The 21,360-nt window shown below is 41.9% G+C and overlaps 1 protein-coding gene and 1 long non-coding RNA gene across 3 annotated transcripts in view; one reads left to right on the top strand and one right to left on the bottom strand.

Annotated features, from left to right (window-relative positions):
* GHR (growth hormone receptor) overlaps nucleotides 1–21,360 on the bottom strand; it is a 297,195-nt gene that overhangs the window by 68,728 nt on the left and 207,107 nt on the right. For both annotated transcript variants that reach the window (XM_040262428.1, XM_040262429.1), the window contains exon 3: nucleotides 16,488–16,553. In XM_040262428.1, coding sequence (XP_040118362.1) covers nucleotides 16,488–16,553 — 66 coding nt within the window. The remainder of the gene's footprint in view (nucleotides 1–16,487; nucleotides 16,554–21,360) is intronic.
* Nucleotides 19,985–21,360, top strand: part of LOC120879430 — a 23,427-nt gene continuing 22,051 nt past the window's right edge. The window contains exon 1 of the long non-coding RNA XR_005724791.1: nucleotides 19,985–19,995. This is a non-coding gene — a long non-coding RNA (uncharacterized LOC120879430). The remainder of the gene's footprint in view (nucleotides 19,996–21,360) is intronic.

The raw sequence follows: 21,360 nt of genomic DNA, 5'->3' as shown, positions 1-21,360 counted from the left end.
TTTGTTACACAGCCATTCCAGGAAATAAATACAATATGCCTGAATCAATGGAGATTGACTCAGGAGATCTGTGGTAGATGGCATTCGTACTTACTGAAAATGTCCACAGCTGATTCTGATGGACATATACATCAAGAATCACCACTTCAGGACCCTGGGGGTTGACCTGCTTATATTGACATCCTGTTGGATTTAGTCACCTGATGTGATGAGCTGACTCATTGGAAAAGACCTTGATGCTGGGAAAGATTGAAGGCAACAGGGGATGAGATGGTTGGATGGCATCACAGACTCAATGGACATGAGTCTGAGCAAGCTCTGGAAGATAGTGAAGGACAGGGAAGCCTGGCATGCTTCAGTTCATGGGGTTGCAATGAGTTGTAAATGACTTAGCAACTGAAGCACAGCAATGGAATTTAGGCTCTTGCTGTGACTCCAGCGGACCAATAAAACTTTCTGCTCTTTACCCTCAAGTCTGTTTTTCAGAGAGTGCAGTCCCAAAGAAAATGCTATCAGGTCATCCCTTAGGTAGTACACTGGAAGTAGTTTTTACAGGCGGGGACGATGATCAAGGCTGCATGAGTAGAAAGGGGACTACTCTTCAGTAGGTTCAAAGGGAGGAGACGAAGATCAGCACTGGATCATCCAGTTAACCAAGCGGATCTCACTTGAAGAGATCCGTCTCATTCTGCAGCCTGAACAAGGTGGAGCTTTTTTTCTTTTGGTAACTTGAGAAACCCTGGTCTCCTATGACTTCAAACCCTTCTAGTTCACTTATAATCCTTCTAGACTCAGTTGCCTTCTTTTTCTCAGCTGCCCAAGAAGGCTGCTTCTTTCATCTCCAGCTTTTATTCATCTGAAAACATCTTTTTTCCCCCATCTGTTCTCATTTTAGTGCTTAGAGCTTCCCTGGCTCTCTGGATCTGGTCTGCCCTCTTAGTCTTTGATTTCTCTGAAGGAGTAGGAGATGTCTCTCCAGTCCTGTCAAGAGCTAATGATTAATAAATAAGGCATCTGCTCTTAAAAATACCTCCACAAGGAGAAGTTTGCCAGTCAGGAAAGGGCTGATGTATGCTCTTCTGGTTTTCTGGTTTGACAGCTGCTCAGAGGCTGACTAGACCCTAGGAGGTTATTTGCTCATGGTTTAACCAAGATTATCCAGTCAAAAACTAAATTTGGGAGAAGCTACCAGAGAAAAATTTCCAAAATTTTTGCCCCAGTTGTTTCTTCATCCAGGAAGGGTGAAGTGTGATGATGGGGGATAAGACAGTGAAGGAGATATTCCTTCTCCTTATAAACCACAGAGGTCCTGATCCAGCTCTTGGAGCCAGCCACAGTTCACCTGCTACCCAGTTCAAACAGGCTGTCAGAGCCTAGACTGGGCATTTAACCATTAGTTAATATATTATTTGTTGCTGCTGTTAAACTCGACTTGGGGAGCTTCCTTATAGCTGAACTTCTGAAGCAAAACCAAATTTTAAGTTAGGGACTCTAGGGACTTATAAATGTATACACATAAAAGAATCCTAGCAATAAAACAGTACTTGATTATTACCAAATGACTCACCCAGGCAGTAAATGTTCTAAAAGCTCAAAGAAAGAAGCTTAGGCCTGAGTGTAGTTTAGTCGGGGGTAAAGTTGCCCTTTGGAAAAGTAGAAAAAGTTTGTTGTAATCACATATCTTTTCACTGTCTGGACAGCTTCATGACTTCTAGAACTAAGGACAGTCTTTTTCAGGGGAAAGAGGAAGAAAAGGAAACAACCTTCTACAAGGTGCCAAGTAATTTGGTAAACATTTGATCTAATCCTGCCTCAGGGCAGTCCTGAGGCAAGCCAGTGAAGCAAGGAAGTCAGCTTCCAGGCTGCTCTTTCCTCCTCTTGCCCACCACCTCCTTGTTGGGGTGTCCATCTTTCTCACCTGGTGCCCACGTCTCATCCTCTGAAGTCTGGCAAGCCCTTCAGTCCCTTCCTCTCAGTAAGTGCCCCATGCTCCCCCAGCTCTAAAGGGCCAGGCTGACCTATAGTCCGTTTAGTCAAAGCTATGGTTTTTCCAGTAATCATGTATGGATGTGAGAGTTGGACTATGAAGAAAGCTGAGCACCGGAGAATTGATGCTTTTGAACTGTGGTGCTGCAGAGCTCTTTAGAGTCCCTTGGACTCCAAGGAGATCCCACCAGCCAATCTTAATGAGATCAGTCCTGAATATTCATTGAAAGGACGGATGCTAAAACGGAAACTCCAATACTTTGGCCACCTGATGGGAAGAACTGACTCCTGGGAAAAAGACCCTGATGCTGAGAAAGACTGAAGGCAGGAAGAGAAGGGGACGACAGAGGATGAGATGGTTGGATGGCACCACTGACTTGATGGACATGAGTTTGAGCAAGCTCCAAGAGTTAGTGATGGACAGCCTGGCATGCTTTAGTCCATGCAGTCGCAAACAGCTGGACATGACTAAGTGACTGAACTGAACTGACTTACAGTCCAGGTTGAAGGGCTTACAGAAGAACATGAAGAAAGCAGGGCTTCTCAGATGAGGGTCTTCTGGGATATGAAGTTTTGTTCTTTTTTTGGAGAGATAAGTGACAATGAAAAGGCATATTTCTAATATTAAAATTTATTTTTTAAATAAATTTTTCTCAAACAGGCATTCTCTAGAGTCTGTGAGAATTTTATTACCTTAAAAAATATACCACTCGAAGTAGAGCTACAATATGTTGCAGCAATCCCACCCCGGGCATATATTTGGAGAAAAGAATCATTTGAAGAGAGTCATATACCTAGTCGTGTCCAACTCTTTGTGACCCCATGGACTGTAGCCCACCAGCCTTCTCTGTCCATGGGATTCTCCAGGCAAGAATACTGGAGTGGGTAGCCATTCCCTTCTTCAGGGGATCTTCCTGACCCAGCGACTGAACCCTGGTCTCCTGCACTGCAGGCAGATTCTTTGCCATCTCAGCCACCAGGGAAGCCCCTTTCTTTTTTCACTTTCAGTGTTCATAGCAGCACTATTTATAATAGTCAGGATGTGGAAGCAACCTGAATGTCAATCAACAGAAGAATGGATAAAGAAGGTGTGGTATATATAAACAATGGAGTATTACTCAGCCATAAAAAGAACAAAATAAGGCCATTTGCAGTGATATGGATGGATGTAGAGATTATCATACTGAGTGAAGTAAGTCAGACAGAGAAAGGCAAATATGATATGATACTACTTATATGCAGAATCTTAAAAAAGTGGTATAAATGAAGATATTTACAAAAAAACAGAAATAGACTTACAGATGTAGAAAACAAACTTAAGATTACTAGGGGGAAAGTGGGGGTGGAAGGAATAAATAAAGAATAACTAGAGTCCCCTAGAGTACAGGGAACTCTATTCAGTACTCTGTAATGACCTATATGGGAATAGAATCCAAAGAAAAGAAAGAAAGTAAGTTGCACAGTCGTGTCTGACTCTTGAGCTCCTATGGACTGTAGCCTGCCAGGCTCCTCTGTCCATGGGATTTCCCAGGCAAGAGTACTAGAGTGGGTTGCCATTTCCTTCCCCAGGGGATCTTCCTGACCCAGGGATCAAACTTAGGTCTCCTGCATTGCAGGCAGATTCTTTACCAACTGAGCTACAGAATCCAAATAAGAGTGGATACATGTATACATATAACTGATTCACTTTGCTGTACAGCAGAAATTGACACAACACTGTAAATCAACTATACTCCAATAAAAATTAACTAGAAATATACTACTCAATATGAGATATATTCTACTAGACTCAGCATCCTTCTTATCCTCCTAGAATATATAAATAGAAGGAAAGCTCTGGTGACTGAGGTGAGGAGGTAGATGGGATGCTTAAGGGTAATAGCCATAGTAGCAGCAGCAGCAAGAGTAAAAAGAATAAAATATCTAATTTTTATTCCATGTCTACTTTGTGCCAGGAATTTTTCTATGTACCTATCTGCTCCTCAAAACGATCCTCTGAGATAGATGTCAATATCACCATTGACAGATAAATCAGAGTCCATAGCACGTCAGTAGTATGCCAGGTGCATTCACACATAACAACTCATGTTCCCCAGCTCCCCGAACTCCGAAATCCTCATCACACAGCTTGGGACACCAGTTGCAACCAATAAGAGAATTTCTACAACCACTACTGGTTTAGAAGAACAAACACCTCTAATACTTTTGTAGTACATTCTTGTCTGCTTTTCCCTAGAAGAAAGAAAAACGGCAGAAGAGAAAATGCATTTGCTGCTCTCAGATTTGGAAACCATTCTCATCAGTGTCAGTGTTGTGGAGAGGATGCTAAACTCAAACGCCATGAGATCTAAACTAACACTTCCCCCTCTACCTTCCTTCTGCATTTGCTCTCAAGTCTCTCCTGGAACTCAGTATAATATTCATTTAACCAACAGTCATGTAGTATCAGGCCCTGTTTATGTTGTGGCAGAAGAGAGTAGGGCATATAAAGATGAGGGAAGACCAAATTCTTTCCCTCTAAGAGTTTACAATTGAAGGGAAGTTACCATATGGATACAGGCCACCTGAGTTCAACCAAAAGATGTACAACCTCAAAAGCTCTTGGAATTCAGAAGAAGAGTTTTAGTTCAGTTATTTTTGGTTTAAATATGTATCATTTCTTATTGCATACATTTGCCATTTCTCTGGGATCTGCTTGGCAGGAGCACAGAGCTGCTCCTGGAAATGTTTGCTCTCCTATGAACCCAAATTTGGAGTGCTACAACTATTGATTATGGAATATTGAGTGAGGAAAAAAAGAGTTAAAGGCTGCTTTTCCATAACACCCGAAAACGAAAGATAATCTGTAGCAGTAAAGACACGAATGTTACCTAAGAACATGTTGAGAACACACAAAGGCCATTCACCTGAAGAGTAATATCTACTACGACGAGGTGGGGTTTCTGACTTATGAGTCTTTCATGATGCACAATTTCCTACCAGGACAGTCTCCTGTCTTTATTCTTCAGTGTGGATTCAGTGCTCAGTGGCAGCAGTCAGCTTATGGATGATCCCCAAACCCACAAAGTCAAGCCTGCCCTTAAACTGAAGCTGTGTGTTGTTGACTGTAACTCTTCATAAGATAAATGTTATGTGATAATGATGACACATCTCAGACAGTTCAGTTGAAAACTATTGCCTATTCAATCCATCACACCAAGCATTTACAGATGCTCAGCTTTCATTTTGTGGAATATCAATAATGATAGAAATGTACAAGTCCACACTGCTTGGTAGATACTGTTAATCTTTACAATAGAATGTTTTTCAGAGGAGGTGACTGTGAAGGAAATTCAAAAAATGCATCCTGGATTCTCATTAATGTTACCAATTGAAGACAATTTTCTAGAGGAGACTAAAAAACAACCACAAATTCAAACATGATGACTAAAAATACCTTATTACAGAAACAATCTTTTTTTCTGTTTATAAAAGGGGTTGGCATACTTTTTATTCAGGGGCCAGATAGTAAATATTTTAGGCTTGCAGACTTGTCTATGTTTTAGTTGCTCAGCTCTGCCGTGGTATTCCCAAAGCAGCCATAGATGATCTGAAGCAAATAGGTCTGGTTGTATTGCAATAAAACTTTACAAAACAAGCATCTGGTCTGATGACTGCAGCTTGCCAACCCCTGGTTTAAATATTTGTTGGCCTTAAAAAAAGAATTAGCTGTTTTTATATTATATATTGTGAATTACTTGCAAATCAATTTCCTAGGAATTATATACACTTAAAATCCTTTTGAAAGTTGTATAGACTATTTTTTAAATTTTTAATTGAAGGATAATTGCTTTATAATATTGTGTTAGTTTCTGCCATACATCAAATGAATCAGTCATAGGATACATATATCCCCTCCCACCTGCCACCCCATTCTATCCCACTAGGTTGTCACAGAGCACTGGATTTCAAATCCCTGCATCATACAGCAAATTCCCACTGGCTATCTATTTTACATATGGTGCAATCAGTTGTCTCTTAAGTTATTTTTAGTTTAAATATATATTATCTCATATTACATGTGCTTGCCATAAGGCGCACTGTTTTCTGAATTTCTATTCAATGTACTTGTTTTTGGATTTCATAAATCTTTTTTATAAATGTGATGTTCAGTCTGCTTTCTCATTGCACAGATGAATCTGTGTTAAAATCAGGGCACACCTATGATGAATTCAAGATTTTTTTTCTCAGTGCAAAAGTACACATTATCTGAAAAACTGCATTGCATGTAGGAGCTGGTGTGGACAAAGGCCTTTTAGGAATGACAGAGTCTGGGGTCCTCACCCTAGAGAGGCTTCTGTGTGCAGAAGCCAGAGCTTTCTTGAGAGCAGTGATCCCAGAGTGGGTTTTGAAGCTGTAGAACTTAGCAATTCAGCAGGGCTGCAGGCTAGAACTCCAAGGTCACAATCAACTTTGGGATGCTTTAACTTTTAGATCACGAAAGAGTTTGCCACCCACTGGGGTTACCCAGGGTGAAAGAATGGTTGTCTTGGATTTCACCCCTGAGAAGTGTGCATTATGCTCTGGAAGAGACACCATACTAGGAATGGGGATAGAGAGTCCACACAGGGCCCTGGAATTTTTAGAGGGACGTTTAATCGCTCTTCTCAGGCTTAAAAATAATATTACTCACTTCCATGATCCAGGCTTTCTGAAGCTTATACCCACAGACTTCCAATTCTTTTCTTACTGTTTTAGGATCCATCATAAACAGACAATCTTGACATATGTTGACAATCAGAAAGGACCTGCAAGTGCTTGAGGAGGCTGGTCTTGAGCTGTGGGCTCGCTCCCCACTCCAGATATTCAGTTAATGCTGGCCTGAATGGGTGCACAGAGTACAGGTCTCTTGTAAACTGAATGGGAAGCATCTACTCACTGCTGATTATGGCCCAGCAAATTGCTGGGAGTTGAGGAGGATAAAGAAGTTAAGACCTACTATTTATCTTACAAAGAATCATTAACTCCCCCAACAATCACATGTGAAGGCAGACAGTGTATAATGAAGCACCATCACTGGGAACTAATAGCAGGCATTATCTGCATATTTCAGGCTGGAAAAAGTCACTATCAAGTCTCTACTTGAAGATAACTGAACACTGTTATTTCACTGATCAATAACACGCATTATCTACACTTTATTTTGTTCATCTAGGTGCAGATATAAAGCATCACACTGCTGGTACTTTCTTTAATCTCTCGTTGGTCGGTTAAAGAGACTTAGGAGAACTGTGGGCTTTTAGGGTAGCTCAGCTGGTAAAGAATCTGCCTGCAGTGCAGGAGACCTGGGTTCGATCCCTGGGTTGAGATGATCCCCGGGAGAAGGAAATGGCAACACATTCCAGTATTCTTGCCTGGGAAATCCTATGGAGAGAGGAGCCTGGAGGGCTATAGTCCAGAGAGTCACAAGAGTTGGACATGACTTTTCATGCAAAGATGGGCACAAAAAAGAACAGAAACGGTATGGACCTAACAGAAGCTGAAGATATTAAGAAGAGGTGGCAAGAATATACAGAACAACTATACAAAAAAGATCTTCATGACCCAGATAACCACGATGGTGTGATCACTCACCTAGAGCAAGACATCTTGGAGTGTGAACTCAAGTGGGCCTTAGGAAGAATCATTACAAACAATGCTAGTGGAGGTGAAGGAATTCCAGCTGAGCTATTTCAAATCCTAAAAGATGATGCTGTGGAAGTGCTGCACTCAATAGGCCAGCAAATTTGAAAAACTCAGCAGTGGCCACAGGACTGGAACAGGTCAGTTTTCATTTCAATCCAAAAGAAGGGCAATGCCAAAGAATGCTCAAATTACCACACAGTTGAACTCATTTCATATGCCAGCAAAGTAATGCTCAAAATTATCCAAGCTAGGCTTCATCAATACGTGAACTGAGAACTTCCAGATGTTCAAGCTGGATTTAGAAAAGGCAGAGGAACCAGAGATCAAACTGCCAACATCTGGTGGATCATAGAAAAAGCAAGAGAATTCCAGAAAAATATCTTCTTCTGCTTCATTGACTATGCTAACACCTTTGACTTTGTGGATCACAACAAACTGGGAAATTCTTCAAGAGATAGGAATACCAGACCACTTGACCTGCCTCCTATGAAACCTGTTTGCAGGTCAAGAAGCAACAGTTGGAACCGGACATGGAACAACAGACTAGTTCCAAATTGGGAAAGGAGTACGTCAAGGTTGTATACTGTCACCCTGCTTATTTAACTTACATGCAGAGTACATCATGTGAAATGCTGGGCTGGATGAAGCACAAGCTGGAATCAAGACTGCCTGGAGAAATATCAAAACCTCAGATAGGCATATGATACCACCCTTATGGCAGAAAGCAAAGAGGAACTAAAGAGCCTCTTGATGAAGGTGAAAGAGGAGGGTGAAAAAGATGGCTTAAAACTCAACATTCAAAAGACTAAGATCATGGCATCCAGCCCCATCACTTCATGACAAATAAATGGGGAAACAGTGGAAGCAGTGACAGACTTTATTTTGGGTCGCTCCAAAATCACTGCAGATGCTGACTGCAGTCATGAAATTAAAAGGCTCTTGCTCCTTGGAAGAAAAGCTATGACAAACCTAGACAGTGTATTAAAAAGCAGAGATATTACTTTGCCAACACAGGTCTGTAGAGTCAAAGCTATGGTTTTTCCAGTGGTCATGTATGGATGTGAGAGTTGGACTGTGAAGAAAGCTGAGTGCCGAAGAATTGATGCATTTGAACTGTGGTATTGGAGAAGACTCTTGAGATTCCCTTGGACTGCAAGGAGATCCAACCAGTCAATCCTAAAGGAAATCAGTCCTGAATATTCATTTGAAGGACTAATGCTGAAGCTGAAACTCCAATACTTTGGTCACTTGATGCAAAGAACTGACTCACTGGATAAGACCCTGATGCTGGGAAAGACTGAAGGCAGGAGGAGAAGGGGACAACAGAGGATGAGATGGTTGGATGGCATCATGGACTCAATGGACATGTGTTTGAGCGAGCTCCAGGAGTTGATGAAGGACAGGGAAGTCTGGTATGCTGCAGTTCATGCGGTCGCAAAGAGTTGGCTACAACTGAGTAGCTGAACAACAACAGGAGAGCTGTTTGGTCTCTTTCTCCGTTTCTTCTTGGATAAAGTGTATAATTTTACTGGCCTTCCTCTGACCTCAGAGAAGCAAGCATAGAGGCTAAATAGTCTCTGCAGGATGCTTGGCATTATCAGAACCTTAGTGCTGTCTGGGAGAAGGCAATGGCACCCCACTCCAGTACTCTTGCCTGGAAAATCCCATGGGTGGAGGAGCCTGGTAGGCTGCAGTCCATGGGGTCGCACAGAGTCGGACACGACTGAAGTGACTTAGCAGTAGCAGTGCTGTCTGTGAGATAGAAAGGGCTACCACTAGTTTGGGTGCAAGAAGTAGCCAACATAAACACCATTTCCTTAAAAGGGATCCTAATTATCTATGTTAACTTGCTGTGTCATCTACTGAGTTGTCTGTAAACAGCACGCTGTCAAGAATTCAATGTCAGCTTTGACGTCACAGCCCTGTGCTACTCTCTAATGTGTGTCTAAAGTTCAGTAAGTAAAGGCTGCACGTTCTAAGACACGATCTGTGCAAGGACACACTTCTTTTATCCTGTGTTTCTTTTACATGGATTGTTAGCTTTGCTTATTTCAGCTGTATTGTCAACTAATAAGCCCTTAAGTTTGAAAATATCTGATGAAAAAGGATGATTAAAGCCAAGAGGGTCATTTGGCTTTTAGGGGGCAGTGGTGGGTCACAGGCAGGAGGGAGGCTTCTATTCCTTTGGCACTGGAAGTGCCTGTAGGATAGTACAGTGATGACATAGGAACATCCTGGGACACCACCCTAAGACTAGATCCATGACACTAGTCCCATGACCTGACAATAAGGTTCTATGGAAGGCTTTTGGGAAAGGCTGTAATTACTTATAGTAATGGACAGGAAAAAAGTCTCCTCCTGCATATTTTAATGTCTATCCTCTCATAAATGACTGCCGGAGGATATAAAGCTACGTGTGGGAGCCAAAGAATAATTAAGATACTGGGGGAACACCTGGCTTCTATTTTTTGAATTTTTGTTTTGTGTCCATGCAAAATCCACTGACTGCTCATTAAAGATTTGGCATTTGCCAGGTCCTTACCAGGTGCTGTAAGATAATAAGATTGTAAAAGATAAAGCCCTTATTCTTTGGGGTAGTATAGTCTATCAGAGGGAACAGAAAGCATATAAGAGTCTCCATTAGGTTGAAACAAATGACATTAACGATATTTAAGGTCCAAAATGGAATTGAGTACGGGAAATTTCCTACAGTTCATTCTAATTCTTGTTGGAATATAAATAAGAGCCATAAGAGAGTACAGTAAAGACCATGGGGCCAGGTACTATTCTAAGTACTTTAAATATATCAACACTTAAAATCCTCATCACAACCTTATGAGGTAGGTACTATTAGCATGTTCATTTTAGAGATAAAAAAGTAAAATAAAACAGAACCAAGGTACAAAGAGGTCACGAAACGTAAGTAAGATCATGCAGGAAGTAAGCTGTAGAAGCGGACTACATCAAAGTTGCAGAGGTTGAGTTCTTGAAGTACTGGGCTGCATACTACCTCTCTTAGAGGGAAAGAAAGGGTTACCAAGATTCCAAGATGGACACACACATTCTCTTGGGGGAACTGGGAAAAGCTTTGTGGATAAAACAATATTTGAAATATGCCTTAAAGACAAAAATCCATAAAGGTTTGCTCCCACCTGGGAAGGAAGAAGAGAGAATTTCTGGCAAAGGAATCATTATGAAAGGCTATAATGAGCAGGAGTTCTGCTAACATAAACATGGGCGTACACAGTACACAAGCGAGATGATGCTGGAAGTACACACAGGATCCATGTTGTGGGCCTTCTTAAAGGATGGAGAGATGAGTTTATTCATAGTTTAGGAAGCAGTGGGGAGCTGCTGAAGATGACGGGGCAGAAGAATCACTGGATCAGAGGTAGGGAAGAAGAAAGAATGTGGAAGCAGAGGGTAGGGGGCTGGAACAGGAAACAAATAGAAGGTAGGGAAGAAAAATTAGGAGGCTAGGACAGGAGTCCACCTATGAACGTACAGTAAGGACCCCAACAAGCAAGATGATGGTTATTACAGTAAATTATCTCATATATGAGTTTTTTAAATTGAGTTTTTCATTTCATATTGGAGTATAGCTGATTTACAATGTTGTGTTAGTTTGTGTACAACAAAATAATTCCCTTATACATGTATCCAAAATCTTCCTCAGAAAGATATGCAATCAGTTAATAATTTCTCCAATACTTAGTAAGTCTTAAGTATTTGTTCCATATAATCATCAAATCCTGTGCCAAAAAACAACTAAGAGAGAGATGAAATTATTAAAAAAACAAAACGCATGAGACCACAGCAGCCTGACTCCGGAGTCTGCCTACTTCAGGAACACTGTCTTTCTCTGAAAGATTCTAACCATCCTCATCACTTTCCCCCACAACTAAAAGCAGCTTTCTTTGTAGTAAGTTTGTGCCATTACTTCTCTCAAGTATACAAAGATGTCTCTCTCTTTCAAGTGTAAACTCCTTCAAACCCCTTCTTAGCCTGTATGTGTGTTTTTGCTCATATTTATATCTCTGCATTGGTGAATTACACTGCTACCCATGTGTGTGGGCTGAAAACTTCTCATGGGACTTTTAAAAATAGTTCTTTGTTTCCAGAAAATATTTCTCAAGCCTGTACTCTGTGGAAGGTATGTTCGTATGGGCCCATGACTGCATAAACACCCATTCACATGGATTAGGTCCTGTACCCACACAGAGAGCAGAGCCCCGAGGGCTTAGAAGATGGGCCAGACACTTGTTGATGAGCAAGAGAAGAAAGAGACGAGTGCAATGGATGATTCTTTAGGTGGTGCATTGCGTGGGTTACTCTTAGCTGGTCTGGTTTGACCACATGCTTTTTTCCCAGAGTATTGCTTGGCAATGCCATGTATGGATCATGTTAACTAAAGATGAATGATGCGCTCTAGTCATGGGTCCCCAAATTATTTCAGGGCAAGATATGTCAGCTTGTTGATGCTGCTTAGCAATAGAATTAGATCTATGATTTGCACCTAAGTTCACTGGAACTGGGGGCCTGACAGTTAAGGCTGTCTACGTAGCTAGGGTGTACCTACATGACCAGCTCACTCTAGGAAACTCCGTCAGGAGCAGACTTTGGGCTTCCTGGTACTGAGGTGCTTGGCAGGAACATGAGTAGTGGTTCCAGACCTGGAGACAAAGGGTGACTGTTGTAACTGGGAAGTGAGAGGACAAAAAGGCCCACACTTGGGTTCTGCAGATCCTGGTCAGTGCCCTTTCCCATCTACTATTGCTGTACTGTATCTCTTGCCTGTCAGGAAGCTGTCCTCTGAGTATACACCATTTGATTTCTATGATTCTTTCAGCAATAGAACCCTGAAGGTGGTCAATGTGCAGTTAATACAGGTGGTGAGATCTGATCCTCTATGAATGCCCCCCACCCCCCTGTAAGCCAAGAGGTTCCATGATAACAAGACGGGGGTAGGGGGATTGGTGGGAATTGTTAAGTGTGCCAAAGGGTAGGTAGTCAGGGAGCTATAAAGGATACTTCCATTTAGTTATTTTATTTGCAATATCATTTATTACTTGCTGTGTTCAAGGTACCATTTGGGGTACTGTGAACTATACAACCCTGAATAAGACACAGCTGTTCATGATCCAGATAGGGAGATAAGAGAAATATGCAAACAACTATACTCCAAAGCAGTGTTTAACATATTACTTCAGAGTGGTAAGGAATCACATGACCTCCTTCAAAGACACACATAGAGGAAGGAGGGATTGCTCCAGGCCAAGGGTTAAAGTGTTTTGGCTGAACCTTAAAGTATGGGCAGGATTTATATTTCCAGAATGTGGCATAAGGCAGGAGGAGGACAGTTTGGGAAGATGGGATGGCATGAACAACATCCCAGAGGAGGGAAAGCACCCTGGGGAGGAGTGACTCGTCTAGACTTACAATTGAGGTCAGGTGACAGATGGTGGATTCGAGTGTCTTAGAATAGGTTTGCAGTTTAAATTTTCGGTAGTGGGGAGGGTACTAGAGACAGGGCGATTTAGAGCAGAGGGATATGTTGGATTCTGAACATCTTTATTGGCAAAGGAAGGACAGGTGGGAAGAGGGTGGAAGGAGGGAGACAGTTACTAAGGGGTTATTGTGACCCCTTAGTATAAAGTCGAGGTGGCCTGCAGAAGGGTGGTGGCATTTATTTATGTTTGGATAGTTCTGTCTAGGATTCTCTCTGAGAAGGTTTATTTACTTTTCTTCCATGGGGTTTTGCTTTGAATCTAAGAATTCAGAAAAGTGCACATAGAAAATGTATACATTACAATTGTAAACTGACAGATCATGAACAATAGTTTTTTTTTTTTTTTTCTTAACTGGAGTAATACTGATTTACAATGTTGTGTTAGTTTCTGCTGTACATGAAGTGACTCAGCTATATGCATACATATATCCCCCCTCCCTGTTGGACCTCCCTCCTACCCAGTGCCCCCTCCTCCCCCAGGCATCCTATCCATCTAGGTTCCACAGAGCACTGAGCTGAGCTCCGTGATCAGAGTTGGGCATGACTGATCAATTAACACATTCACGGATGAAGGTAAGTAGCTATTCTTCTTGCTTATCACAAGGACAAAAATAATCAACATATGCAAAATAAGTGGCAACAATTTCTTCAACATATCCGCCATACTCAGAGCTTGTCTTTCAACAAAGCCCAAAGCTTGAGCTCCTCAGACCCCAGGACATGGCAAAGAAAATGGCTTGGGGAAATTCTACCACCACTTTGGGGGTATTATATTTGTGTGTGGGAGAGGGTTTCAGTGTGGGATAGAGCATGCGCCAATTAGTAAAACATTCTTAACTCATTCCTTCTCATTTCCTTACAGAAAGTAGCAATAAGTCACATTATCTTCTGAGTGAAGGCTCTGGAACATACTGGCTGAGATAATGCAAACATAACTAACAGCGAGCCCTTTTACAGCCCCTCACATTAATTAGGGAGCAGATTAACATGTCAGATGCTTCTAAAATAGGAGGGTTGTAATGAGTCTGTGGTCTGGCACAACTGACACATTGATGACGTTTGTTAAAAACAGCACCAACCCTCCCTTTGAGTGACTTCCAAGAAAAATGATGTTTACATTGCATATTAGAAATGTAGCCTGCAATTTAGTCATAAAATCCCAATTATGGTTTCATGACGCTGGAATGACCCATGAAACAGCAATGGCTTAAACAGTCAGGTACACTGTCTTGTGTAATGTGGACTTAAGCATATACTTCAATTGAGGAAGAGAAAATCCATCCATAGAATTTAATTAAAGGTACCTACTATGTGGGGTTTCCCAGGTGGTTCGGTGGTAAAGAATCTGCCTGCCAATGCAGAGACGGGAGTTTGATTCCACGGCTGGGAGAATCCCCTGGAGAAGGAAATGGCAACCCACTCCAGTATTCTTGCCTGGGAAATCCCATGGACAGAGGAGTCTGGTGGGTCCCCGTCCACAGGGTCGCAGAAGAGTCAGACATGACTTAGTGACTAAATAAAACCACCACCACCTACTAGGTAATTAGGAATTTTTTAGGGCATATGAGGGATTTAGAAGAAGCAGAAAACATGAGCTTTGCCTTAATTGACTGCAACATAATTAATTCTTGAAGCCCACACAACTTTTTGAGTTCTGTGCGTGGTACAGACATATACATGATGATGTTGTGAGGTATAAATGTTATCACAGAGCAGTGAGCAAAGTTCCATGGGAGCATAGAGGCAGAACAGGTTTCTGGGGCTAAAGGATTTCGAGAGGTGTTCCCAAGAGAGCAGATATTTGCGTTCAGTCTTAAAGAAAAGATTGTCACAGGACAAGAGGGAAATGTGCAAGTCATGTTAAGGAGAAGAGACAGCTTGAATGAAGGCAGAATTTCGGAGTCCAGGGTGAGTTGGTTAAAGGGAAAATTTAACTGTCTGTTAATGTGATCATTAGGTAAAGCAATATCTCAAAGTAATAATGACAATGTGATACAGGACTTGTAAAAAGAAAGATTCCTAAACTCAGTAACCTACTTGCTGGCTCACAATAAATTATTTCATCTTTCTTTTCTTTGCATTAAGTTGGTCTTTCTTAACCTCTAAGGCTGGGCTTCCCAGGTGGCTCAGCAGTAAAGAATTTGCCTGCTAATGCAGGGGATACAGGTTCAATCCCTGGGTGGGGAAGATCCTCTGGAGAAGGAAATGGCTACCCATTCCAGTATTCTTGCCTGGGAAATCCCATGCACAGAGGAGCCTGGTGGGCTACAGTCCAAAGAGTTGGACATCATTTAGGAACTAAACAACAATAACCTATAAGGCTAACCATATGAGAGAAATAAAGAAGCAGCCTTTTTTTTTCTTCCCCAAAGAGGACATGAAGATGGCCAACAGGCACAAAAGATGCTCAACATTGGTAATCATCAAGGAAATACAAATCAAAACCACAATGAGATATCTCACACCTGGCAGAATGGCTATCATCAAAAAGAATACAAATAACAAATGTTAGCAAAGATGTGGAGAAAGGGGAAGCCTTATACACTGTCGGTGGGAATGTAAACTGGAGTAGCCACCATGGAAAACAATATGGGGGTTTCTAAAAAAACTAAAAATGACCTAGCAATTCCACTCCTGAGCATAACAAAAACACTAATTCAAAAAGATACATTTATCCCAATGCTCATAGCAGCACTATTTACAGTTGCTGAGATATGGAAGCAATGTAAGTTGCATCAACAGATGAATGGATAAAGAAGATGTGGTGTATACATGCAATAGAATACTACTCAGCTATAAAAAATGAAATTTTGCCATCTGCAGCAGCATGGATGGCCCTGGGGGGCATTATGCTTAGTGAAATAAGTCAGACACAGAAAGACGAGTACTGTATGATGTCGCTGATATGTGCAATCTAAAAAACTTAACACACTAATGAAAAACAGAAAAAGAAGGAGACTCACAGATATGGAGAACAAACTAGTGGTTACCAGTAGGGAGAAGGAAGGGGCTTGGTGGCGGGGGGGCGGGGAGTTATGATTGTATGGTATCAAGTGTGTGAAACTTCTGAACATTGTAAAGCATTACAGAATTTAAAGAATCTTTCACTCAGTTAAAAGAAAAGCAGAAAATAAGCAGCCTTGTGGAGAAGTTGACAAAGAAATTCTGAAAAAAAAAAAAATTTTTTTTTTTAGTTTGCCTCTGCAGTTTCAGTTATTAATTCATCCAGTTACCATATCCTAAATAAAACAGAGTAAGGACGGTAGCTTGAACTGTAGTAAAATCTGGACAATATTGCCAAAGGCGGAAAAAGGACTGAAATTCTTACTTGTCGCTAGGCCTGGATATAGTATCTGCGGATTCTGAGATGCTCTGACAAAGAAAGCTGGTGTGGCTGAAAGAGAAAGAGGGGGAAAAAAAATACCCATTAATCACTCCTGTAAAAAATGGTCTGATGTGACCTTGTTACATTCTCATTTTCAAATGTCAACATGTAACCTGGCCCAACCTCACAAAAATTCTCTTTCTTCTGTCTTTTCAAAACTAAAATCACACCTATCCTCTAAAAGGAACTCCTAAATATTCAGAGCAAATGGAAACCTTTTGTTTAGTCGCCTCTGGTCTCACGCCTGGACACAGTCAGGAAGGATGAAAAATTGCCTTCCTACATCATTTGGGTCCAAACTTAAGTCTTGCTTGTGAAAACAAGGAGGAACATAAATTCTTTTTAAAAGCAGTATTAAAAACAGTTCAGTCAAACACGTTTATTCTTAGAAACAAACATGTGAGCAACCCCGGGAGTAGGGAAGGAATGAGGGGAAGTGAAAAACTGGACAAGAGAGAGAGACAGAACTTTAGGATGTGAGATGGGCAATGAGTTATCTATTATAAAGGAGTTCTAATGGTACTGATACTAGTATTAGGTTACATTAAAAACAGGCAAAATGGAACATGCTCAACGTAGCTATCATTGAACTGTTGAACTGGGTTGAACTGCAAACACCTCAACTGCAAACACCTCAACTGCAAACATACTGTAACTGCTGTCTGGTTTTGGTGGAGAAGGGAGCATCTGTAAGAGTCTTCTCATCCCATTAGGTGATCCCTGGGTTGCTGGAGAGGCAGTGTGACCCAGGGCCACAACAAACACACAGCACTTCCTCAGAGCAGCAAAACTGCTAATGCTTCTGGTGCCCAACACAAACCCACAGTAACAGTGCTAAGAAAGCGTTCTCTGATATGAAGAAAGGAAGAGGAAGAAAATGAAGATGCAGGGGCAGTGAACTGGCCCACATCCATCTCCCTGAATTTCAGAACGGGTGAATCCTGTCCATCTGTCCTGATCCACTTTTCAATTTGTTTGTTCACTAACTCCTCCCACCTGGCCAACCAGTAGGAGGCAGCTGTCGGGTCTGGAGCTCAGAATATAGAACCTAACAGAGGAAATTAGATCCTCTCATCAAACGCTGCAGAATTCTAACCCTTAAAAGTTTTTGCAGCCTGGGCATATCAGGGAGAGTTATTTTTCCAAGTGAAGTTAGGTTTGGGGGCCTTTGGCGAATAATATTGTAAATTCTCTATGACTTTCAGCTCCAAAAGGATTTCTTTTCATTCTCTCTCTAAATTTTAATATTAACTTTATCTGCAGAAGTTCATTTACTCCCAAATGCAATAAAGAATTATGACAGAAAGCAAATAGAATACATGTTTCCCTAGAGTAGATAATGTACTACACATGGATTTTAACGTGACCAGAAATGAAAATTGCATTTTATAAAAATGCCCTCAAGTCTGCTCACTGCCTTGAGACTCTTAGTCTTTGTTATTATCATTATCTAGACCCCAGCCCCCACCTTTAATTCCTTGCTACAAATCAGAGAACACTTTATTACCCCTTGCCCTAAATTGGGCACTAGAACATTATTTTTGGTCAAGGTTGGGCAAGTTTATATAACTTTTAACTGTGAATGACCTCTTTCACTGACAACTATGTATGCCTTGAGAATGTTAAAAAAGGGTCCAAAAAAAGAGGAAAATTAAGTCAATCAGGGACGACAGACACACAATCATCTGTGTTATTTGGTCAAAATTATCCAGTGAGTTTTTCTCCATTTTCAGCTTGATACCGAGTAAAAAGACACCAGTTTCCAGGCTCAGACCAGCAGGAAAGTTGATGAATTTCCAGAATGATGACTGATACAGACAGTGGGGGGGTTAGTTATGAGGCTCCAGGGGAGCCCACAGAGCCAAACCTCAGGCCCGGAAATGCTTGGGCAGCGCTGGCCACCCTCAACTCTTTTGCTTTCCTTGCAGACAGAGGTCCGGTGCCTTCCTCTTTATGGTGTCTTTGGTAACATTTTCATGAATCAGAAAGTCTTACTCAGCTAACAGCCTCCACAGAATATGGTGAATCAAGGCATAAGAGGAACAAATGGCATCCTTGGGGAAGAACCACAGATTTACGCCAGCACCGAGAGGGTGCTGATTACAAAGTCGAGAACCATGAACAAAACTGTGACACCTTAGTAAACGGAGGTATCACCCACGGTGGTCAATTTTAGTGTCCCAGCTGTCCTCGCTGTCTAGAAGTGCTGAGTAATAGAGGAAAACAAGTGAGGGGTGGCAATAATGAGAGAAGCACTGCTCTGGTATATCCTATGGGGGGCTTTTAAATCCTGGCATTATAAAATGAATTAGCTACAGCCCTTGGCCTCAGTGAGCCCACAGTTTTTGGGCAGGGATATATTAAGGAAGGAGTGGTCTGCATTGGAGGAACAAGGCACTGTCCTTTAACAAGTCAGGACACTTCCTGGGGAAGGTGACCCCTTGGATGGTGCTGAGTTTGGGATAACTAAGCAAATGAGAAGGAAAGGATAAGGCAGTTGGTGCCAAGGGAAGCACTGAATAAAGAGAGGGCTAAGACATGGCCGGGGCATGTAAGTCACAATCTGCTGGGAGTGGGTGGAGCACAGCTGACCGGGGATGTGTTGAGTGGGGAGAGGTCATGTTAGGATGGTCTTTCCAAAGAACTTAATTGTGATCCTGAAAACACTGGAGAACTACTCCTTTGCGGGGCCTTGAGGTAGAGCTTCTCCTGGTGAACCTGCTTAAGAACAAACTACAATCTATACTTTCCTACTTATGTCCAACCCTGTGCTCAACTTCCCAACCATGGCACACAATTGGATCTCAGTTTCTCTGTCTGTAAAATGGGGCCAGTTGCGGTATCTACACAAGTGAGGTTTAAGTCAATGTATTCAATACAATAAAATATATTAAATATGCAATGTAGTAAGGGCTTAGAGTTAGATATTATTTTTATTATTGTCACTGTTACTATTGCTACCATTACTCTGAAAGTAGAGGAGAGCATGACAACCCACTCTAGTATTCTTACCTGGGAAAGCCCATGGACAGAGGAGCCCAGCAGGCTACAGTCCACAGGGTTGCACAGAGTTGGACATGACTGAAGTGACTTAACGTGCATGCACGCACGCACCCTGAAAGTAAGGGCTCGTCTTTTACAACAAAGAACTCAGTGCAATTCTTTGCTGTAAAAGAATGTGACAATCACAAGTAGACTTTGTGAACTTAAGGCTTTGCACGTATGAAGACATGATTCAGTCCTAAGTGCACCAGGATCTGCTCTATTTATTTAGGTCCTCCTGTGCAGGCTGGACACAGGCAGTGGGACCCTGGAGAAGTGAGATCAGTGGCATTGAGAATGGGAATCTGCCTGGGACTCAGTGCAGTCATTTCCAGTTCTTGTAAGTTGGTGACTTCCCTACTTACAGTAGGAAAGTCAGTATGGGAGAATTTACGTTCTGCTGAGGATTGTACTTTACCTGTTGTGCAGCAGTGGCATTTGGAATCAGCCATGAATAGTGCAAACACAAGTAGGTAAACCAAGATACAGCATATGGCAACCATTTTACACCATGGCAGGAGAACACAGAGTGTGCCTCATACGGCATCTGCCATAAAACAAGCACTGGTTGATGTCAGCTATTATCATTATTAGCTTATGGTTACTATAAAGACAGTGCTGATGTAACTGTCATGAAATCTGCATTTCAAGACTTTCTCTGATTGCAATAATCATTCTGTGGTATCCACAGATATCAAACCATCGTGTTGCACACAAACTTGCACAATATTTTATGTTAATTTTATCTCAATAAAGCTGGAAAAAAAAAGACTTCCCTGAAGGCTCCCTTGGGCAGTAAGTTGTCCTTCCACCCAGCAGCCCTAGAAACAACTCTTACACCCTTTGCAGTAACTGCTTCTTTTCCTGTGCCCTATGACACACAGTAAGTTTCTTGAGATAAGTATTGCTTTTATCTTTGTAACCTCTGTTAGGAGTGAAGGGCATGGCACCTAGTAGAAAAATACAGCTTGCTAAACAAAGGAGGTAGATGAATTATAGGTGCTTGAAACTTTGGCATTTGGACTAAAAGGGGATCAAAGAAAAACAGTTTATTTTCAGCAAACTACATCTCTCCTTATAAATCTCAAGTTTGCTTGACCATTTTTCCTGCCTTTTGGAAGTCTAGTTATCCTTGAGCATATTTCAGAAATTTCCCCTGCTCAGATTTCAACCTCTAAAGCTCTTTCCAGACCCACTTCTGCCTTTCTGTCCTTTTTTTCTCTATCACACTATGATCACCATCACCAGAGAGTATTCAGTTTAAAATCCTTATCTCCTCCAGATGTGTGGTCTCCTTGCAGTAAGGCTTGAGTTATAGCTCCCTGTCTGGTCACACTGATATCATGTCCCAGGCCATCCTGCTGACTCTGAAGGGGCCAGCTGATGGCAAAGTCAAAAAAATGCGTGTGAGGTGTTTCAGTTCAGTTCAGTTCAGTCGCTCAGTCATGTCCGACTCTCTGCGACCCCATGAATCACAGCACGCCAGGCCTCCCTGTCCATCACCAACTCCCGGAGTTCACTCAGACTCACGTCCATCGAGTCAGTGATGCCATCCAGCAATCTCATCCTCTGTCTTCCCCGTCTCCTCCTGCCCCCAATCCCTCCCAGCATCAGAGTCTTTTCCAATGAGTCAACTCTTCACATGAGGTGGCCAAAGTACTGGAGTTTCAGCTTTAGCATCATTCCCTCCAAAGAACATCCAGGACTGATCTCCTTTAGGATGGACTGGTTGGATCTCCTTGCAGTCCAAGGGACTCTCAAGAGTCTTCTCCAA

The sequence above is a fragment of the Oryx dammah genome, unplaced genomic scaffold (genome assembly GCF_014754425.2).
Source record: "Oryx dammah isolate SB20612 unplaced genomic scaffold, SCBI_Odam_1.1 HiC_scaffold_20, whole genome shotgun sequence".
Classification (NCBI taxonomy): domain Eukaryota; kingdom Metazoa; phylum Chordata; class Mammalia; order Artiodactyla; family Bovidae; genus Oryx; species Oryx dammah.
The sequence above is the reverse complement of the archived record's forward strand: the minus strand, read 5'-3'. Positions and strand labels throughout refer to the sequence as shown.